Source organism: Apteryx mantelli, chromosome 1, assembly GCF_036417845.1.
Source record: "Apteryx mantelli isolate bAptMan1 chromosome 1, bAptMan1.hap1, whole genome shotgun sequence".
In the NCBI taxonomy this organism is placed as follows: Eukaryota; Metazoa; Chordata; class Aves; order Apterygiformes; family Apterygidae; genus Apteryx; species Apteryx mantelli.
In genome coordinates this window covers 97,780,054-97,799,234 of record NC_089978.1, presented here as the reverse complement: position 1 = coordinate 97,799,234, position 19,181 = coordinate 97,780,054, and the positions used below count along the sequence as shown (strand labels likewise).

At 40.8% G+C, this 19,181-nt stretch overlaps 1 protein-coding gene across 1 annotated transcript in view; it reads left to right on the top strand.

The window, feature by feature from the left end:
* The first annotated feature begins 1,064 nt into the window (after positions 1 to 1,064).
* LOC106483688 (amine oxidase [flavin-containing] B) overlaps positions 1,065 to 19,181 on the top strand; it is a 58,099-nt gene continuing 39,982 nt past the window's right edge. Inside the window, exon 1 of the mRNA XM_067297903.1 lies at positions 1,065 to 1,164. Within this exon, the coding sequence (XP_067154004.1) occupies positions 1,119 to 1,164 (46 nt within the window). The 5' untranslated portion in view covers positions 1,065 to 1,118. The remainder of the gene's footprint in view (positions 1,165 to 19,181) is intronic.

The following is a 19,181-nucleotide window of genomic DNA, read 5'->3' as shown; positions in this document are numbered from 1 at the left end:
AAGGAGTCTTGCAGCTGGGTCCCTTCTGCCTCCAGCTGAGGGTGGAAGATCAGGGTATGACTGACATGGCTGCTGTTTTCCATACAGATATATGGCTGAAGAATGATGTGTGCAGATGGGGACCATCTCCAAAGCCTCTTCTTCCAGAGTTTCACTCCTACGGCAAACTAGAAACCTGAGTGATGGAAAACCCTGGTGGGTCTGTAGGGGACCAGCCTAAAGGCTCAAAGTGAATTCAATGACTCTGTTGTTTCTGGATGAGCAAGTCTTTTCCCCTCCAGGTGAGTTTCCTGAGGGTCTGGGCAGACAACCCTACACGTGGAGGCCAGTCTGGAGGAGCAGAGTGGATGTGTAGGGCTTTGGCGAGGTTCTGGGTTACACAGGACAAACCGAGTTTGGCACAAGGCAAAGTTTATTTTGAGAAGCCTTCTTAGAAGGCCCTAACTGGAAGGAGATCTTTTAATATTGCAGATCTTTTAGAGTCTGTTAACTCCGGCCTAGGCAGCCGCAGCTCCCACCTGGCGCCCTCGGTGTAGTCCTCAGTGGGTGAGGAGGCAGCCTCCAACATTTCCACAGCTTTCGGAGGATGGAGGACAGCAAGCCTTTGAGTGCTCTGCTTTGGGGCCTATGCTCCTCTAAGCCAGGGGCTTGTTCTTTGCCCAAAGCCTGCAACAGGCAGAGGAGAAAAAAAGTGGGCTTTTTTTCCTTAATAATGGCATATGTGGGTAGAAAGGCAGAACACGAGTGCCATGTCTCCTGAGGAAAGTGTTAGCTCCACAAGTCATCCTTGGCAGTCCGCAGGGCCCCCCCGGGCACAAGGGCTCTCTACCCGGGGCAGGGGGCAGCCGGGCAGTGCCGCCGATCGCCCCACCCCCGCCTCCAAAATGGCGCCACCACCCCCGCGGCTCCCGGCCCGCCACCACCTGCCGCCATGCCCCGCCACCACCTGCCGCCATGCCCCGCCCCCCAGCGGCGCCCATTGGCGGCGGCAGCGCGGGGCCCGCCCAGGGGCGGGGCCTGCCGGCGCGGCGCTGTCCGCCCGCCAGAGCGGCGCTGGGGCCGGAGCCGCCGCCAGAGCCGCGGGAGGGAGGCAGCGGCCGCGCGGGGGGGGCAGCGCCATGGCCGAGAGATACGACGTGGTCGTGGTCGGCGGCGGCATCTCAGGTAGGTCCGGGCAGCGGGAGGGGGGCGGCAGCGGTGCCGGGCTCCCCGTCGGGGGCGGCTCTGGGCGCAGACAGCGCGCGTCGCGGTGGCGGCGCCGGCGCCGGTGTCTCCCGTCACCCGCAGGTAGCTCGGCTCGGCGCGGCGCGGTCTCGGTCTGACCCGAGCCCCCGCCGGGTCAGCAGAGCTGCCGGAGCCGCGTTTCCATAGCTAGGCCGAGTGTCACAGCGAGCAGCACCTTTGTTCTTTTTTTTTTTTCTCTCCCCCTTTTGGTTCTTCCACTCTTCAGCCCCTGCATCCTTTGAACGTGTATAATTCCCACGGGGGCCGTGGGAAGTTTCAGGCGGACAAGGGCTATAGGCCTTATTTCTATGCTGAGTCCGGCAGGGTTATGCCAAGGCCATGGGTTGCAAATGGGTATTTTAAATCTCTGGACGTGTTCTGTTTAGGGTGAGTAGAAGCATAAAGGGAAAAATGCCAGAAGTGAGCTAGATAATTTAATAAGTTCCTAGTTCCTTATCCAACACATATGCATAGAAGAACATGACTTGTTTTGCTGAAATCAACTGCAGGCCTGAAAGCTTTGTTGCACTCCATGGCAAACTACTGTTTTTCATCTAATCCTGTCTAAAAGCCCACAGTGGATTGCCCCGAAGGAATCTGTCCCTCATATGTTTTGTTTGAGGCACATGTGCCCAAATAAACTTTTTTTTCTCTGTGTGTGTGTGTGTGTGTGTGTGTGTGTGTGTGTGTGTGAGACTTTGACATGCCAAATAGTTGAGTTTTGGCCTCTGTTGGAAGTTATGCAGTATGATAGCTCTTGTGATAAAGGTTATTCTCAGAAGTGCGTAATGAGTATGCATATGTCCACAGAGGCACATAGTGTCTCTTGCCAAACTGCAAACAAATTACTCAAAATGTATTACAAAACATGTGATGGTATTGTATTCATCCATTGTTATGTGGCTTTTAGTTTCCACTACTTATTCATATATAATCCTAGATTTCTGTTTAAACGCTCTGTTAGTGTGCAGCATGCAAGTTGGATGATATGCGATATGCCGTGAACAGAGTAATATGTTAGTTTCAGTGGCCTTTCCCACATACTTCTTAGGTGATTTAGAGTGTATTATTTCCATAGACAACTCATGCCTTTAGACTCATTGGCAACATTTTCTAAGGATGGTTTCCTGATGGCAGATTGCAGAGTACATATTATAAATTATGAAATGTTTCGAGTATTTTATGCTTTTAGTAAAAATTAATCATTACCATTTTGTAAAGCACAGTTGATTCTGAGCACAGTATTGTGGCTAATTTTTAACTTGTACCTTGTTTCACGATGAAAGTCAATTACAGAAAATTAATCAACAATAATTTTCTACTCCTGCTTTCTAAATGAAAATGTCGTGTTTTTGTACAGCAGCAGTGCTACAAGTTCCATCTGTTTAATTAGTTGGGAGTCAAAGAGGTCAGCATAACAGCTTTTAATATAGCCTTGTTTTTCATTGTTGCCATGGGAGTATTTTCATGTCATGTCTGCACAGCGTCCATATGTTTTTCTGAAAGAGCACTCACAACAGAAGCAGAGAAGCAGCACTATATAGTATTCAGCTGTGGGCTTCGCTCTTTGCTACCTGCAGACAGAAGTAAGTGGTAAGGGGTTGTAAGGAACCAATTTCCTATTTATTTTCTTTTACATCAAATCTTCTCCAAAGCACTCTGTGTTTTCATGGCCTAGCAACTTTACTCCTGCCCTCACATAGAGGTTAGAAAAATAATGCACAAAAAAATTCCTGATGTCTTAACTCCTCTCTCCAGTCACTTCCCTTTAGCTAATGTATACCACCCATGGTTCACCTTTGTCTTCTATCCTTACACTTATTTGTAAATCATTCGCCTTGAAGTCAAGTGATAAAACTATGTTTTTGTGTCTCCTTGCTCTTACTGAAAGCTCTGTCAGGCATGCCAAACTGTTCTCCTGTGAGATCTGTTCTCCTGTTCACTGGAAAATGAAATGACTGTGATATTTAAAATGGGTCACTCCTTGGAAACCAGCTTTGTTTTTGCTCCAGATTTGATGTTCATTCCTTAAGAAAGTCACTGTTCCTGAGCTGCCCCAGGAGCAGCCAACTAGGTTTTTAATGTTACTGCCTTGAGGTAAGGAAGGCATCAGTAGGCACACTGATGTAAAACAGCAGAATGCTCTCATAATCTTCAAAGTATACTTGAGTTAGCACTCATAGGCATCGGCAAAGAAGCTGAACATGGAAGAAACAAAGAGTTGCTGTGCTGAAGTAGAGACGTGAATAAGCATCTTGCAGAGATGAGATTTAGCTCTCTTTTTGCTACTTATTTATTTAGGTTAATAGAAACTGTCCATTTGCAGTACTCTAAACACCTTTGGCAGCGGTTCTGTCCATCTTTTATCATTTTATTTAATTAATAGGATCTAAAATTTAGAGAGTAAAAAGCCTGATAAAGAAGTCATAGTATGGAGGGGTTCAGAACCATGGTAGTCCCTGTTGCTCTTTGAAGGTGAAGACAATTTTATCCTAAGACATCACTTCTTTTGTTGAATCATTTTCAGAGTCCTTTATTGCAGGTTTGCTGAAAAGCAAAGAATAAGACTAAAGAACTGTGTCTATGTGTTGTGTAATGAAAAATCTGCTCTAAGTTAGTCTTCAGTAATTTCTTCCAAGTCTAAAAAATGGTCTGTGGCTTCTCATCTGAGGATTTTGGGTCATCTCTAAATACAGATAATAAGACAGTGAAGATATTCGTGAAACAGGAGGATTTATTAAGAAGTAGATTCTCTTCTATGGGTAGAACTTCTGCTGAAGTCCTTGAAGTTATTGTGAATGGTATAGATTAAAAAAAAATTTTTAGAAGAAAATTTCCCGACTTAAAAATGCATATTTGAAAACACTTAGCAACAGCCTATATGTATAGTATGCCTGGTACTAAAGAGGATTTAGATCAGAATGCAAAATAGTTTCTCACAGAGTTGAAACTGCATAGGGACGGGTTCTTCTGTTTGTTCAGAATCATTTGTTTTTCCTTGAAGGGCTCCTTTTGCTCGGAGATGGAAAAAATTGTGAGAAAGGTATGGAGTGGGTCATCAGACTTGCTTATCATCTTTATTTATGAGATGCTGGTGACAAGAATTTTCTTAAAATAAAATCTTGGAATCTGTTCAGAAGTTTCTTTTAAAAACTTCCTGTGTATGTTTTCAAAACTGCTTTCCTATCCCTACTTTTGCCATGGAGACCTCTTTCCCTTATTTGTTTTAAAAGAAGTTATCAGATTTTAAGCTAATGTTGTGGTTGTCCTATTTAAGAAAATTTGCTTAAATTACTGGTGCACAGATTTTGTCATCAAATTCAGATTAACTGATTTTTTTCCTGAAAGGCTAAGTCTTTTTTAAATTATGTTAAATATTATTTCAAGTACACTTAGTGTTTTTCTGCTCACAAGTAACCTGACATGTTCCTGTAAGTTTAGAACCAAAACTCACTCTAAGGCAAAATTTTTCTGCTGAAATGTTAGGTTTATAAAATATTCACATACCTGTCCTAGCCTTAGCTCTCACTGTATCTGTGAATCAGTTACAATTTATTTTGAAAAACAGGTTAGGTGTTTTGGAGGTTATTATCTGAAGATGTTCAGTCCATTTTAAAAGACTGAAGCAGAGGGCAAAATTGTTTTCAAAACAGAACTAGTTCATGTTACAAGAGAAGTAAACATGAGTTGAATAACCCTCACTATTTACTTATCAGTCTCTTCTGTTTGCTGCTTAGTAATAATTACAGTGTTGTAATACTCCTCCTTTAAAAAGACAGTTTGCCAAATGAGACACTGTTTTTGGAGAACAGTCCCAATCCAGCAGTCCTATATGAGATGCCATTTGAAGAAACCACCAGCAAGGATGGAATAGCTATGGATGAACCGAACCCATCTGCAGGAGTATTGTGATCCTCTCAGAGTGTGACTGATGATCTCTGGTCTGGTATCCACTCATGCAAAGAGAATCCAGGACGTTTCCAACACCATTTGATGTAATGAATCTCTGTGTTCACATTTTCTTTGTCCTCTCTGTCTCTACCATCAGAATGTATTTTTCAACTTCTGTATTCAACTGTTTTCATGGCAATTGCAAAGGCATATGAAGTGGTTAGGTGAAGCCTGCCATTTGACTCCTAAATTTTTCACAAAAATGTTGGCAATAGGCAGCAAACAGGACAGAAGGCAGCTGAATAATGCTGTAGGATAGTTTTGTAGTCTAGGCAGCAGAGGAAGTAGTTATAGGTCACTGACCTGTTCCTTCTAGTTGATGTGATAAGAAGCTTTTCACTCTACCTGCAGGAGACATCCCACCTCAAGGCTCAGAGAGATGCATTGTTAAAGAAAGGAAAGGAACTTCCGTTAACTTGTTTAACCATTAGGAAGGCGTGGTATCAGGGGAAGTTCTTTGTGTCTGTTCAGAAAAATGTGAAAAGTACCTTGGAAGGGGAAAAAGGGTAAGTTGGGATAGCAAATCTTTGTACAAGGGATTCCTAGGTAGCTATTATGGCAATAGCTTCTGGAAGACCCAAATCTATGTGTAGTAGTTGTTAGTGTTATGAACTGCAAAGTACATAGGTGTTTCTTATCTCTGCTGTTGAATTACATGCTTGGGACAAACAAGATTAGACACAAAAGAGGATGAAAGTTCTTTGTAAGAAAGTTCAGTGCATTGCTTACATGGGCCACCATCTGCAACAGTACTTTTAATTCAGTAGATTTGTCAGAGTCTATTTTAGCACTAGACTAGAATCTAATTGCACCAGAGATGGCAGGATGTCTTCATCTGCATTAGTTTATTATTTCAGATCAGGTGTGCACCTTGAGCAAATCTCCTGACTGAGCCTACTTATTGCTCTGTGATCCCAGTCACTAATGAGATGCTCAGCCTATAGGATCAGGCAAGACCTAGTCTAAAGTAAAGCCCCTTTCATGCATATAGTATGGATGCTGGGTATTCAGACTCCAGCTGTTCTGCTCTGCAGATCTTCCCCTCTTGTTCTGCACTATTTGCTAACATAGACGCTGCAGATTTACTTTCCTGGGATACTTTTAGTTTTGTAGAGTGCAGACAGTAACATGGAAGAGTAAGCATTTGAATTTTGTGCTTGTCTTCTACTACAGTGCTGTCAAAAATAATTTACTTTACCATCCTGACCACACATGCACTTCCATCTCTAGCCTCTATGCTCTTTGCCCTCTTCTTGCCTAGTTTCCTTCTTTCTTTTTTTCTTTTTCTTGTAATGTCAATAGATTGCCAAAAGATCAAGTTCTGTGTACTTCTGAATTCTGATTTGCCCATTTTTACTTCTTGGCTTCATCAAGGACAGAAGTAATTATAGACACACAATCCAGCATGTTTTCCCCCTAGTGAGTGACCATAGCATCAGCCTTCAGTAACTATCAAAAGTTAATCATCACAGTGATAGGAGCCCGGGTCAAATTGTGGTCCCCACCATTCTCGAGGCTGTGAGAAGCAACCCATTGCTCGGGCTCCATATGGGGCTTGTTCAGGCCATCTAACATGATTTCAGCAATATGCAAGGTCTGAAGGGCAGCTGGTGAGTGGAGATGGTCTTACCAAATGGTGGAGAACTGTGACAAAAAGCCAAGTAGGCATGTTTGCAATGCCTAGGTAGAGAGAGGGCCTGAGCAATACAGGTTTACATAGCCCTGGTAGTCCCAGAAGTAAACTTCTAGTGCTGCTTATAGTATCATAAACCAGCAGAGTTTACTTTATATTTACATATCTTACCCAGCAGCTAATGACAATGAATTAGATTTTATGCATAATTTAGTCAAATGAGAAGGTTTTTCTACTTCAGAAGATACTATTCTGTATATAAACAATCTGGGTGATTTTGGTGTGCACTTCCTACTGGCACAGTTTGCTTCTCTATAGTGAATGTGACAGCAGTAGTTAAATAGTTTTTTTTTTTTACTTACAGATAAGAAGCAATATTGTTTCATTGCCCGTTCACACAAGAGTAGTTTGCCTTTGTGCTGTGCCTCCATTCCGTAGCAGTTACTTCAGAGTGCATTGATACAGTGGTGAAGTTTATATTGGCTATAAAAGTTTACTAAGCAATGGCATGTTGAGTTACAAACCGTTCTTTAGTTTTACTTAACAGAGAATATATCCTGATGCACTTGCAAAGCACTCAGTTATACTGTTTCTGAAATCATTCATAATTCAGTTGGGCTTTAATTTCTAAAGGAAATTGCATTCATCTCATTATAGTTTCAACCATTTAATTTTTATATGGTGATTTTTGAAGGTAACATGATTTTCTTCTGAGCTGATAACCTATTTCATCCTTGTAAACTTATGTCAGATATTAAGGTTATTGCTGCTGCATGAGATGGTTTGTCAGAATGTGATCATTCATCTAGTTAACTAGACTGATTTCCCTTTCAGACTGATTTATGTCTAAGGATTATAATTTTGTAATCTTACATAATCCTTGTTTAGAGATATTTTTCACTAATTTCAGTGATCAGCTGGAGTGTACTATTGTACCTTGGGGTTTAAACCATGAATGTCTAGCTTTATTTTAAATAAATCCATGCCCTTGTATTCTTATTGGTCACAGAAATTATTCTGTCAAAACTTATAAACATTCTGTAGGGATTCTGCTCAGCAAAGTGGAGCAGATTTAGTCAAGTCACATATGAAGATGTTTCAACAGTTCTACACTTACAAAGCTGGCCAAACACCCAAATCTCATTCCTCTAACAATATTTGGCAAAAAGTTTGTGGTCAGTCCACAAAGACAGGACAGCCCTTTCTGTCCTGTCAGTTGTCTGTTCAAACAGCTTCCTTGATAGTAATGTCACAACGAAGTCCCTTAAAAACTGTGTTTGCTCCACAAACCATTATTGTGACCAGTTTGTGGGGTTAGAGTGCTGTAAGGGAACAGAAAATGAAGAGCAGGCACCAGTATCTCAGTTGTCCATATCCTGAGTTCTAGATAAATTATCCCAAAAGGAGAAGCTGGAATGTGCCTGCCAAGCCACAGATGAGTCGCAATGACTTAGACTCAAGAAACACGGATAACGTCATTTATGGAGGGATCAGGCTTCCAAGGAGGAGAGTGAAATATATTTAGGGACAAAGAAGCCCAAGAAAATTTGTTCTGTCTTTTGTCCTTTTCCTGTCTACCATCTCTTCTTCTCTCCCCTGTTTCCCCCTGTGCTGCCCCCACTGCCAGCAGAATGTTCCCACCTCTCTAGCAGAGATATGAGGCTGCTGCCCCCACTCCACCCCACCTGCACTCCCCAAACCCACAGAACTCAGCTGCATGCATGCAGCGTGAGGAGGGACGGGGTCCTGAGAACCTGGAGTGTCAGAGCTCTGCATGGAGAGCAGGGAACTGCTCAAGGAAATGATGGGCAGCAGGATTTTTGTAGGGGTCTGTGTGTGTTTGCATAGGAAGGGCCAGTGACAGAGTGGGGGAACAGAGAATGCAAACCATCCCAGGAAGAAAGAGTAGCCCAATCTAGAAAGTTTGAGACCTCCTGAGCTACTTTTTGTAACTGGGGGATATGGCAAAAGGCATCATAGAAGTGCTGACCTTTAACACTGGCTTTTCTAATGATGTTATGCTATAGAGATTACAATAGTGAAGTGGTTGATTTTAGGATTTTTACTATTTATTGGTATTGTTGTATTGTAAGAACCAAGAATGCACGGTGTAACACCTAGCCTAAATGTGAGACAAAAGCATATTCTCTGCCTCAAGAAATTTGCCATTTAACTATGAGATAGGCAATGAAACATATATGTAGCAGGAACATATAGATAGTCTGCCTATTAACCAGGCCAGTATCACTTTACAATGGGCTTGCTGAACTGAAGAGTCTCTGGGAGAAGGCTAGTAGCATGATTAATTTCCATCTGCATCTGCCTCAGTTACCCTTATTTTAAAGTGGAATTCATTTCAGTGAATAATTTTGAAGCTAACAATATGCTGTCTTTCATCTTGTGTAATGATTTATACCTAGACAAAGTAAGTGCATAGTTTTACCACTCCCTTACCACCTCGCCTCTGCTTTGCACAGTACGTGTGCACAGCAGTGAACTGAAGAGTCTGGCTGTGGGTCATTAGAGTCTCTGGCACCTTGCTGTTACAATGATTAGGTTATAATGGTGACCGCTGTTTGACATTTCATGTTTCAAGTGGTTAAAAAGTTCCATGAAGTTTTAATTAATTTGAAACCTGCCTATCTTACAGACATTACTTTCTGACTATGCTATTCAATTTCATCCATCATGTCGTTCAGTTTCTAACATATAATTCAGCTGGGAGTGAGACAAAAAAGATGCCTTTGTAACCTCTTGCCTCCCAGCCAGCTGGTCTTTATATATGAATTAGACCATCAAGATAAAACACTGAATGTGGTCTATTTGGTTGACTACATACAGCAACAGCTGATCAAACAGCCAGTTCACACTGTACATCCTAATTACCGTGAAAGCTTGCATATAACTTGTATCTTGTTTTCTGGAGTGATAGATCCATGTTTGGAATGCATTAAATATTAAAGCAAGGTACCTCTTTTGTCCCAGTATGGGTTCATTTTTATAAGGCTAACTTACCCAAAGGCTGAGTCAGTGCTGTTTATCAATGCTAAATAATGAGCACAAATGAGGAAAGGAAAGGGTATAAATTCATTTATTTTGCACCTTGGGTGATTCTTTTTACCCTATGCTTCCTCCACCTTGTTTTTCACACGTTGTATCATACCACAGATGTAAACTAGGCTGTTTGGCTCATACACCTTTTCGTGCCTGCACTAGGAGATGGAGAGAAGAAAGTTATTTGAAAATCTTTTAATTCAGTGGTTCTCTTCTGTGCTTCTCTGGATGACCTCTATGTCCTTAACCTTTGGTAGCCCAGCTCACTTGGTTACTTATCTCAGCTAGGGAATAGTTCATCCTGAGTCGGCCATTAAGAAAGGAACTGTTTGTTCCCTTGGGATATCAGCAAAGAGCTGCCTGTCATGTACAGTGATTATGCAGGGAAGTAAGGGGGTTCATCTTCACTATTTCAGGTTTTCAAACAGATAAAACACAAATCCTTGCAAGCTTTACCAACTAGTATCTGTCTTGTGTGTGTGCAGTTATCTACTTCTGTACATGTGGTGTTTAATTACATAGATGGCATCAGTTTCCAGAGAGTCCCTGGGCACTGCTTGGTGGATATTGGAAAGTGACACCAATACATGCTCTGCCAACATACATAGCTCCATGATTATTAGATGGCAACTAGATGAAAATAGTTAGCTGAAGGTGAAGCAAAACATTAACTGAAATGAATAGCCAGGGAATGGGAACATGGTTGCTCAGCTGGGGTTTTTGCTAACTTCCCCAAGAAGTGAGTCTCTAGATACATGCCTGTGAGTCGCCAGTTACTGAGAAATCTGAGATACTATTCTTTAATGTCAAGATCCAAGAGTGACAGTTTGTGTTTTATAATTTCAAATCTTCCCTTTGATTATCTATTTTGAGCATTTACCTTTGTCTTTAGGGGATTGAAAACAAACAAACAAAAAGAATTCTTTGCTTGAAAACATGCAAGAGTTAGCAGAACAGGCCAGCATTTCTCTTCTGGGGCAACTGCTGCATAATTGTGTGAAATTCTCCCAGTTTAGCTTAGTCTTTTTTCCCCACATTGCTCTGTATGAAAGCAAAACTTCTCTTTCAGGGTTAATTTGTCTGGCATTTTATATGGTTTTAAATATCTTCATAACAGTAATGCCTAAAAGGATGCTTTTAGTAAACTACCCTCCTAGCACCTCAGCAAGGCAGTGGCTGAGTCAGGCCTCTATACACAGTGCTAAGATATATGTGTTCTAATGCTAGGATATGTTTATTCTAGGGATACCTCATCTCTCAGTTCTCTTTGTCTGTTTCTTTTATCTGCCTGTTGTGTTTGGAGGAAGCCTGGGCTGTTAAATAGCAGGGTAAGGCCAAAGGGGGTTTGAAACTGTGAGGGAAAACTGCAATACAGGTAGTAATAGTAATGCAATTTACTTTACCTGTTCAGTATGTCCTGAGGCCATAACAAAGGATATGCAGATTTTATTTTATTTTTTATTTTTTTTAACCTGACTGGAGCCTACAAACAGACTTCTGACCCTTCCTTTCTGAGTGTGAGACACCCCAAAATCAAGTCAAATGTCAGGGTGTGTCTGGCTTGTGACTCTGTTTGGAGTACATCTAGGGGAAGAGGAGCCCTGGCAGTGGGCTGCCTTGGTGTGTGTGCTGTGCAACAGGCATGGGGCTCTGCTTAAGTACAGGGCTCCACAGGGACATGTTTGCCCCCGTTGCGGGCCAGCACTGCAGCCTCTCTTCCCTCCTGCAGGCCACCTGTGGCTGGTCAGTGACCCTCCCTTTGGGCTGAGCAGCAATGGTTGGTGCATGCATCTCTGGAAGAGGAGAAGGCATCATGTTGTGCAGAAAATGCTGGAGCCACTGGAGCAGTGACAGGGAAGGCTTGTGAAGTGGGGGGTTGAATGGAGTCATCTCTTGCTCTGTATGTAGGATGCGGCAAGTCCATAAAATGAACGAAGTACTGAATAAATGATACTAAAAATGCTCTTCAGTTGAAATGCTGGAGTGGCCAGTTTTGTCAATCTGAAGTTTCATTGGAGACTTCTGAATGTAAAAATGCATTAGAAACTAAAAGAAACAAAAAAGAAACATCTCTATCCCCCTTGGGCAATGGCAAAACAGCTGTGGTTTGACGGGTATCGCTCTGAGGCCTGGATATACAGGGTGCTGCATATGGGTGGCTGCTTGAGCCTAGGTAGAGCTGCACTGAAGGCAGTGGGTTTCCACATAAATGCAAAAAAACCCCTGTCTTTGGGCATGGTTTGGGCTTAAGAGCGACCCCTTTGCTCTTCTCACTCAAAAATGGCCAGGCTGTATGTCACTTAGCAGGTGCTATGCCTGGAACAAATTTAGAATGAATGATTTTAATGTTAGTTTTAAGAACTCTGTTTAATAAATACTGTTCTCTGCATTACAGATGAATCATCTAGAAATACCATCAGAGAAAAAAATCACAGGAAGTTGAGGACCAGAACTAGAATTTATGCTCATGTAAAGCCACATTAACTCACAGAGACCTTCTTACTGACCTCTTTGGCCAGATTACACAACCAGCTCTCAGACAGAAAAACTCATTGCTTCAACTAGACAATGAAATGCTAACAGAAATAAATTATATTTGCTCATAGAGTCCCCTATCCTAGGCAGAAATGTTATGTCCTTTGTACAAATATTTTAAGTAAATGTACATTTTACACAGACAGGAGGACTGATAATGTCTTTCTCTGTTCCTTGGGATTTCTGCCACTGTTACTTTTTTTCTTTTAAATTCTCTCATGTTGTAGATGAGTATTATTCATTCTAATAGCATTCATCACTGCACAGTGGTGCAGCTTCGGAAAAAGAGTATTTACCCCCTGCTCAAAACTACTTGCAGCAGAAAAGAGTTGCTTGGACACTTTTCATTGTAATGTTTGAACATGTGGAGCTAAGGTATCTAGAATAACCCAGAATCGTATTTTACATATTTTAAGTTATCTAGAATAAACCAAATCACATTTACAGATACTCAGCTCTAACATATGTTTAGGTTCTTAACTGTGATTTAGTCCCTTCTTTCCATGGGCTAGAGTCAGATATCTAAAATACCTTTGTGGATGTGGCCCAACTGGAGTGTGAAGAAGTTACCTTTACCTTAAAAGCATATGGATTTAAGTGAAGGGGTGAGTTAATAAAAGGCATAGTGCAGAGATTGTATTGCAGGATCCGGTTGTCCTTGTAGCCCATTGCTCTTCAGAAGTGTTGTGCTCTAGAAGTCCTGGAGCAGCCTGGATGCTGCAGATCTTTTTTTGGAGGGAACTAGGAAAGCACTGAAGCAAGATAACTCACTGTTAGTTCTTTTCTCCATGTTCACCATTTTTGACACTCTATGCCAATCTGATGTGAACTGAGTTTCAGGCAGTGTACTCTGTTATCTCTGTTGCAGTGCTCCCATTATAATTCTGAGCATGTCCCTTGAAGATATAAAGGGATAGTATGCTTTGCAAGAGCAAAATCCCTTGACCTTTGCATAATGCCAGGAAAACTGTGTTTTAAAAAAAAAAAAAAATGCCTGTATCACATGAACTTATTGAGACCCTGGGTCAATGTTGTTTTGCCTTTTTTTTTTGTTTACAGTCCTTACCTGTAATGCCTTGCAGGCATTATTGTTTCAAACCATTATTTCAATTAAAAAATTTTAGCTGACTAATGGTGAGTGACAGAGGTAAAGGTGACCAGTGCCAGGTTCAATCTCTCAAAGACAGAGCAGTAATCAGATTGTGTTCATTAAAGCAGTCTGCACAATCAAAAACAATGTTATTAAGTACCAGTTTCTAGCACAGTAATGCAATAAAGAAACTGTGGAAGGTTTCAAAGAGAAAACCCAGTGGTGCAAAATAGCTGCTTAGCTGCAGACAAGAACATGTCTTTTCTTTTTCTGCCCTCCATCTCTTGTTTTACTTCAGGATCACAGTGTTTTGCAAACTATGTTATAGTAATGGCACTCAGCTTACAGGGTGTTTTTTGTTACAACTCTTAAAAGGAGGTCAGAGAACCATGAATGTAGGCAAGCAGGCTTTTTATTTGACTTTTTGAGTATCTAGGTCTAAGCAAGAGCAAACAGATTTTTTTTCCATTAACTGATCTAATTTTTAGAGGTTAGGAACTTACACAAAGGGGTTTCCTTATTGAAGAAATGTTTTTCTTCTGCCCCCCCAATTTACCTCAACTCCTTGGGGCATATTCCTTTTTATTTCTTACCGTTACCTTAAGTCAAATACTGTAAATCTCAAGGAGAACCCATTTGTTAGTGGTCAGGAAAGTTCTTCTGTAGTGTTAAAAGAGATGTATTTTGTTTTACTGTGTACGGTACAGCAATTTTGGTCAAACGCATTCATTTGCCTTGTGCATTTTGTATGTATTTCCGAGGACTGCAATGTCAGATATGATAGGTAAGGATTACTGTATGAAGACATCTAATAGCGAGAGAAGTTGTGTTTCTCATGTGATCCCATAGCAGTGGTGCCAACTTCTATAACTTTGTGTAGGTTTTGAGTTTTGTTGTTTTTTCTTAACATTTCAGCTGCTTCAATTTTGTGATTTTGTGAGGCTCTTATTGGGAAAAGAAATAAAATTTCTGGCCCCTCTGGTCAAAGTGAGACTTAGTCTCAAAACCAAGAAGACAAATAGAAATCTTGAGGTTTCTAAAGTAACAGATTGCCTGACTAATGATTTTTGGGTACTTAACGTTTGGAAATACTTGAGGTCATTTACTTTAGTGCCCTTGAACTCAACTAATATTTGATTATAAGAGACCTAACCAAGTATAGTATTTTTTCTTTTTTGGCCATTAGTCTTGTAAAACATTCTGTTATATCCCAAAGTTTCTTCATTAGTCCCAGCGCAGAGAACTGTGCTTGTTCAGCAGACTGAGTTACTATGCCATTTCCAAAGTGTATTTTAAGACAGATCCTCATATTGAGCCTCGTAGAAAGTTTGTTTACTGCCCTGGACCTCATTAAAAATTCTCAGGCTCAAACTCCCTGTCTTTATCGCTTCTGGTTACTTTGCCAACAGATTCTGGTAAAGGAGAAGCTGTTATCTGACATCTTTGCAGATAGTGACTTAGACTTGGCTGAACAGGTTGAGAGCAAGGAAGGAATCCTCAAGAAACATAGCAGATTTTTCTTATTTAACATGTATTTTACAGCAGCCCTGCCTGCTCAGACATGCTTGAACTTTAAACTAGCTACCTGGAGGACTGATTGCAATGCAGCTGCTGCACCTGTGAAAACACAGTGGAAAAAGCAAGTGATTAGCCCATGCTAAAACACGTGTTGCCATGGGGTACACTGTTAGCAATGACCAAGCTAGTGCAAGGCTTGTTCACATATGACTGTCCATGTTGAGGAGGCTCAAGATAAAAATCAGCTGTATGTTCTTCAGCAGTTGGTAAGGATCATGGTATAAAATAACATGTATTTGCTTTTTTGGATTTTTGATATTAGCATTATGTGACTGAGTAAAAGAAATTGAGATGAAACCAGTGTGGTTTAACACAGTAAGAAAATATTACCAGTAGATTGAGAGAGGTAGGTTAACCATAAATGGGTTGTTTGGGAGCATAACAACAATCCACCAATTTTTATAGTTTTTTATTTTTTTCTTAAGGTTTTGTGTTCAGTTTGTTCTGCTACATGAGTGCATCTCAGTGCAAAGCTTCTCCAAGGTTCCATTCAACTGATCCTGCTTTGTTTTGGAAAATGACCTGGAGGGGAGAGACAGAGAGATTGCCTGACCTGCTCAATTTTTCTTTCAGGTGGTATGGAGCAGAGTTGTGTGGGGTTTTTTTGTTTTTTATTTTTATTTTAGGTGCACTGCTAAAGGCAGGAAAGGTTTACTGTTGGCTGAGAGAAGGCAAAGGAAGAATAGAGCCCCAGCAGTACTAATTTAGTTTTATTTGGACTATCATGGAAGAATATTTAAGCAGTGATTCTCTAAAGAGGCTTGCCTCTTTTAAAACATGGTTGGATGTTTCTGATCCATGTGTACAGTTAGCGTTTGTATACAGGCCCTGTGTCTGACACCCGTTATGAGTGTTAAAACTCCCCTGAACTCTCCTGGCCAGTACTTTGTAAACATAGTTGTATTGCTAAAGAAAGAAAAGGAAAAGGAAAAATAAAGAGGGAGAGAGCGAGAAAGCAACACAGAGAGAAAGGGGGAGAAAAGGGAAAGAAAGAGAGGAGAAATATCACTGAATTTCAGGGAGCTGAGGAGATCCAGATGAGACCTGTAGGTGAGCATGCGAAATAAAACTTTTCAAATTTTCCATGTAAATACAGCACAAATATGATTTCAGCCTTTTTTCCTGCTCAATATACCATTTTATTTTGGAGAGAGGAACTATTAAGATTATAAAATCAACAAATTTTTACAGCCATCTTGGAAACTAGTACATGGATTGTAGTGGCTTAGATGCTCTCACCCCCCTCCCCTGAAGAAATTAAAATTTAAAGAATTTGTAGATTATTTTTATAATTGCATATATGAGCAAAAAGAGATTTTCTGTCTGAGAAGTGAGGTAATAAATGTGAGGGGAGATGGTAAAATAGTGAATGATACAGAGAAGGTAGATCAGGAATGCCTTCAAAAAAAATGCGAGAACTATCCCTTCATGATCTATCCCCTCCGTGTTACCCACCCTGCCTTTTGTATACTGCAAGGGGATTGGGTTTAGCTAGAGGAAGAAATAAAGTCCCGATAGACTTGCTGACTGCTGTTGCACATTGATTGTCAAGCCATCCAGAGTATGACAGAGATATGCTATGAATAGTAATAACTAGTTGGGAGGAGACTTGAGTATCATTTAGAAAAGCATCAGAGACCCAACTTCCAATCATGTCTTTCCCAGTGAAATTTTTGTGGAAATGCTAAGGTTAAAAGGGTGAATTTCAGTGAATTTTCTGACTGAAAATAGAATCAGACTGGTGTTACAAAATTTGGATCTGTTTTTAAAAATATCCTTAAAAATGCTTTTAAAAAAGTCAGATGTGTTTGAGCCTAGGGCTTCCCATAACACACTGGGGTCATATGAAAAATGTGACTCTAGTTCTGAGTTTGGATTCTGCCCTAAGACAGAAATTCAAGATTATCTCAATTAAAAAAATCCACATTAATTCTTCTCTTAAGAGAGAGAAAGCTGGGAAGGTTGTGAATATGATATAATGGTTATGTGTATATATACATATATTCACACATACACACATATACACACATACATATATATATAGAGAGAGAGATGTAATGGTTATAATGAAGAAATATCAAACAAGAAAGAACTAAGTTTGAATTAAAGATGAAATAATTATTATGATTATTACATTTGAGTAAGAACTGTGTGAATGCAAAGTGCTGCATGATGGAGAAATAATTTTCATGGTTTGAACTTACATTATAAAATTCTCTGGGAGGCAGTCTCTTCCCAGTATCTTCAAGTGGTTGCATTTAGATACCAGGTTGCTACAGTAACTTATGAAGGCTTGCCTGGTTTAATATAGTCTAAGCACAATAGTGTTCTCAGTCTGAAGCTTCAAATAAGACCTGTCATCTTTTCTTCTTTGTTGTTTGCATTAATTGTCTATGTATTGATCCTCTGAAAGAAACTGCAGGTAAGACCTCTTAACTGTATGTTTTCCACTATATGTGTGGTTCTCTGTTGCCCCTTGAAGTAAGCTGTTCTGCTGTGGAAACTAGACCAAATCATTGTCCTCTGAATGGTGGCAAAAATAGTTCAGCCTTATCTTTCAATTCAAATCTGATTCTGTTTACATGTTTCAGAGTGTGTGGGGGGAAGGTGTCACTTTGACAAAACTGTAAAAATGGGAATAACAACAGCACTAGTAACCTTTTTGGATTAACTTTATGTTTGAGTGTGGTTGTTTGCCTTGCCTTTCTGCAATGGAGACGATTTAAAGGTTGGCCTTTTGTTAGTGATCTGTGAAAGAATGACAGGTAAGCCAGAGGCAGCACTCAAACATAAAACTTCTAAAGAGTTCTCAGCTCCTCAAGATGAGATTTCACGTCAAGCATGACGGATTTTTCTTGACTTTGCTTTACAGGCTTTGTGCATTCTCAGTTTATAGGAATTTGAATTCACACAGAGAAGACACTCTGGCTTTTGCTCAGGAAAAAAAAAAGTTTGTATGAGTTTCCTGCAGCAATTCTTACTTAATTTCTTAAGAGCAAACCTAAATCACGCCCCAAAGTGTTCTGGTATTCATCTCCTTTTTAATGTTTTTGTTGCTGTTCCTGACAGCTTATCTGTCCTTGTATCACTTTGGCTCAATGCTTCCCTCTACAGTGTGCAGTCCTCTCAGTATTATTATAGTAGCACTCCATGAGCCCAGCTGGGGTTCAGAACCCCTCTCCAGGAAATACAGGTAAGGGACATAACAGTATTGTGGCAGTGCCTTGATTCCAAATGTGTGAAATACCAAAGATACCAAAACTCCTGGGTGTTATTATTGCATTGTAATGTGGTACCTGTGCTAACAGTCTTGCCTTATCCTGTGTTGTGCATGCTACAAGGTCTGATATGGTCCTTCTCTGTGCCATCTGTCCCTCCTGAGCCACTGCCTCCACTTCTTCCCCCTCTTTCTCCAGTGTTATATGTTTGGCATCTTCTGTGGTGATGAGGGAGAGGAGCTAAAGGTTGGCAGCGTTCCCCATCTTTGTCAGCAGTTACCTGCAGAATTTCTCCAGCAAAACTTTGGAGCAGAACAGAGTTGTTGCCTGTAGGTGGCAGAAGGGAGTGGACTATGAGCCTTTGAAAAGGAGTAATTTGTGAGATGGTTCTTGGTTTGGGAACCGTGTAGACCCTGCCTTTACAGAGATATGATCTGCTGGCCTAACGGCATAGGACACAGAAATATTAGTGACTAGGGGAGAAGAGGGGCTCTGCCTCCATCCCTGATGCTGATTTTTTTGGTCTGCATCAGGAAAGGCTGAACTGTTACGCATCTCTAACAGGCATATCTGAACATATGGAAAAAGATGGTGCCTGTCCACCAAATATTATTAATAAGGAAATAGTAGGGAGTTGAGAGGTAGGTGAAATAGAATGATGAAAGATGCGTAAGGAAACAACAAGGCAGTATCTGTGCTGATCACTGTGCAAATTAGCTGTTTCCCTTAAATCTAAAGAACTACCCTTTCACAAGCTCCTCTGTTCAGCTTGTAGGAATACCCCTTCTTTGTTCCTATCTGTACTGTAGTTGAAATGTTTATTCATTAGATTTTCATAAAGCAAGTCAAATCTCATATTCCTTAATCAGCATTGGTAACTGAATATTATTAATTGATT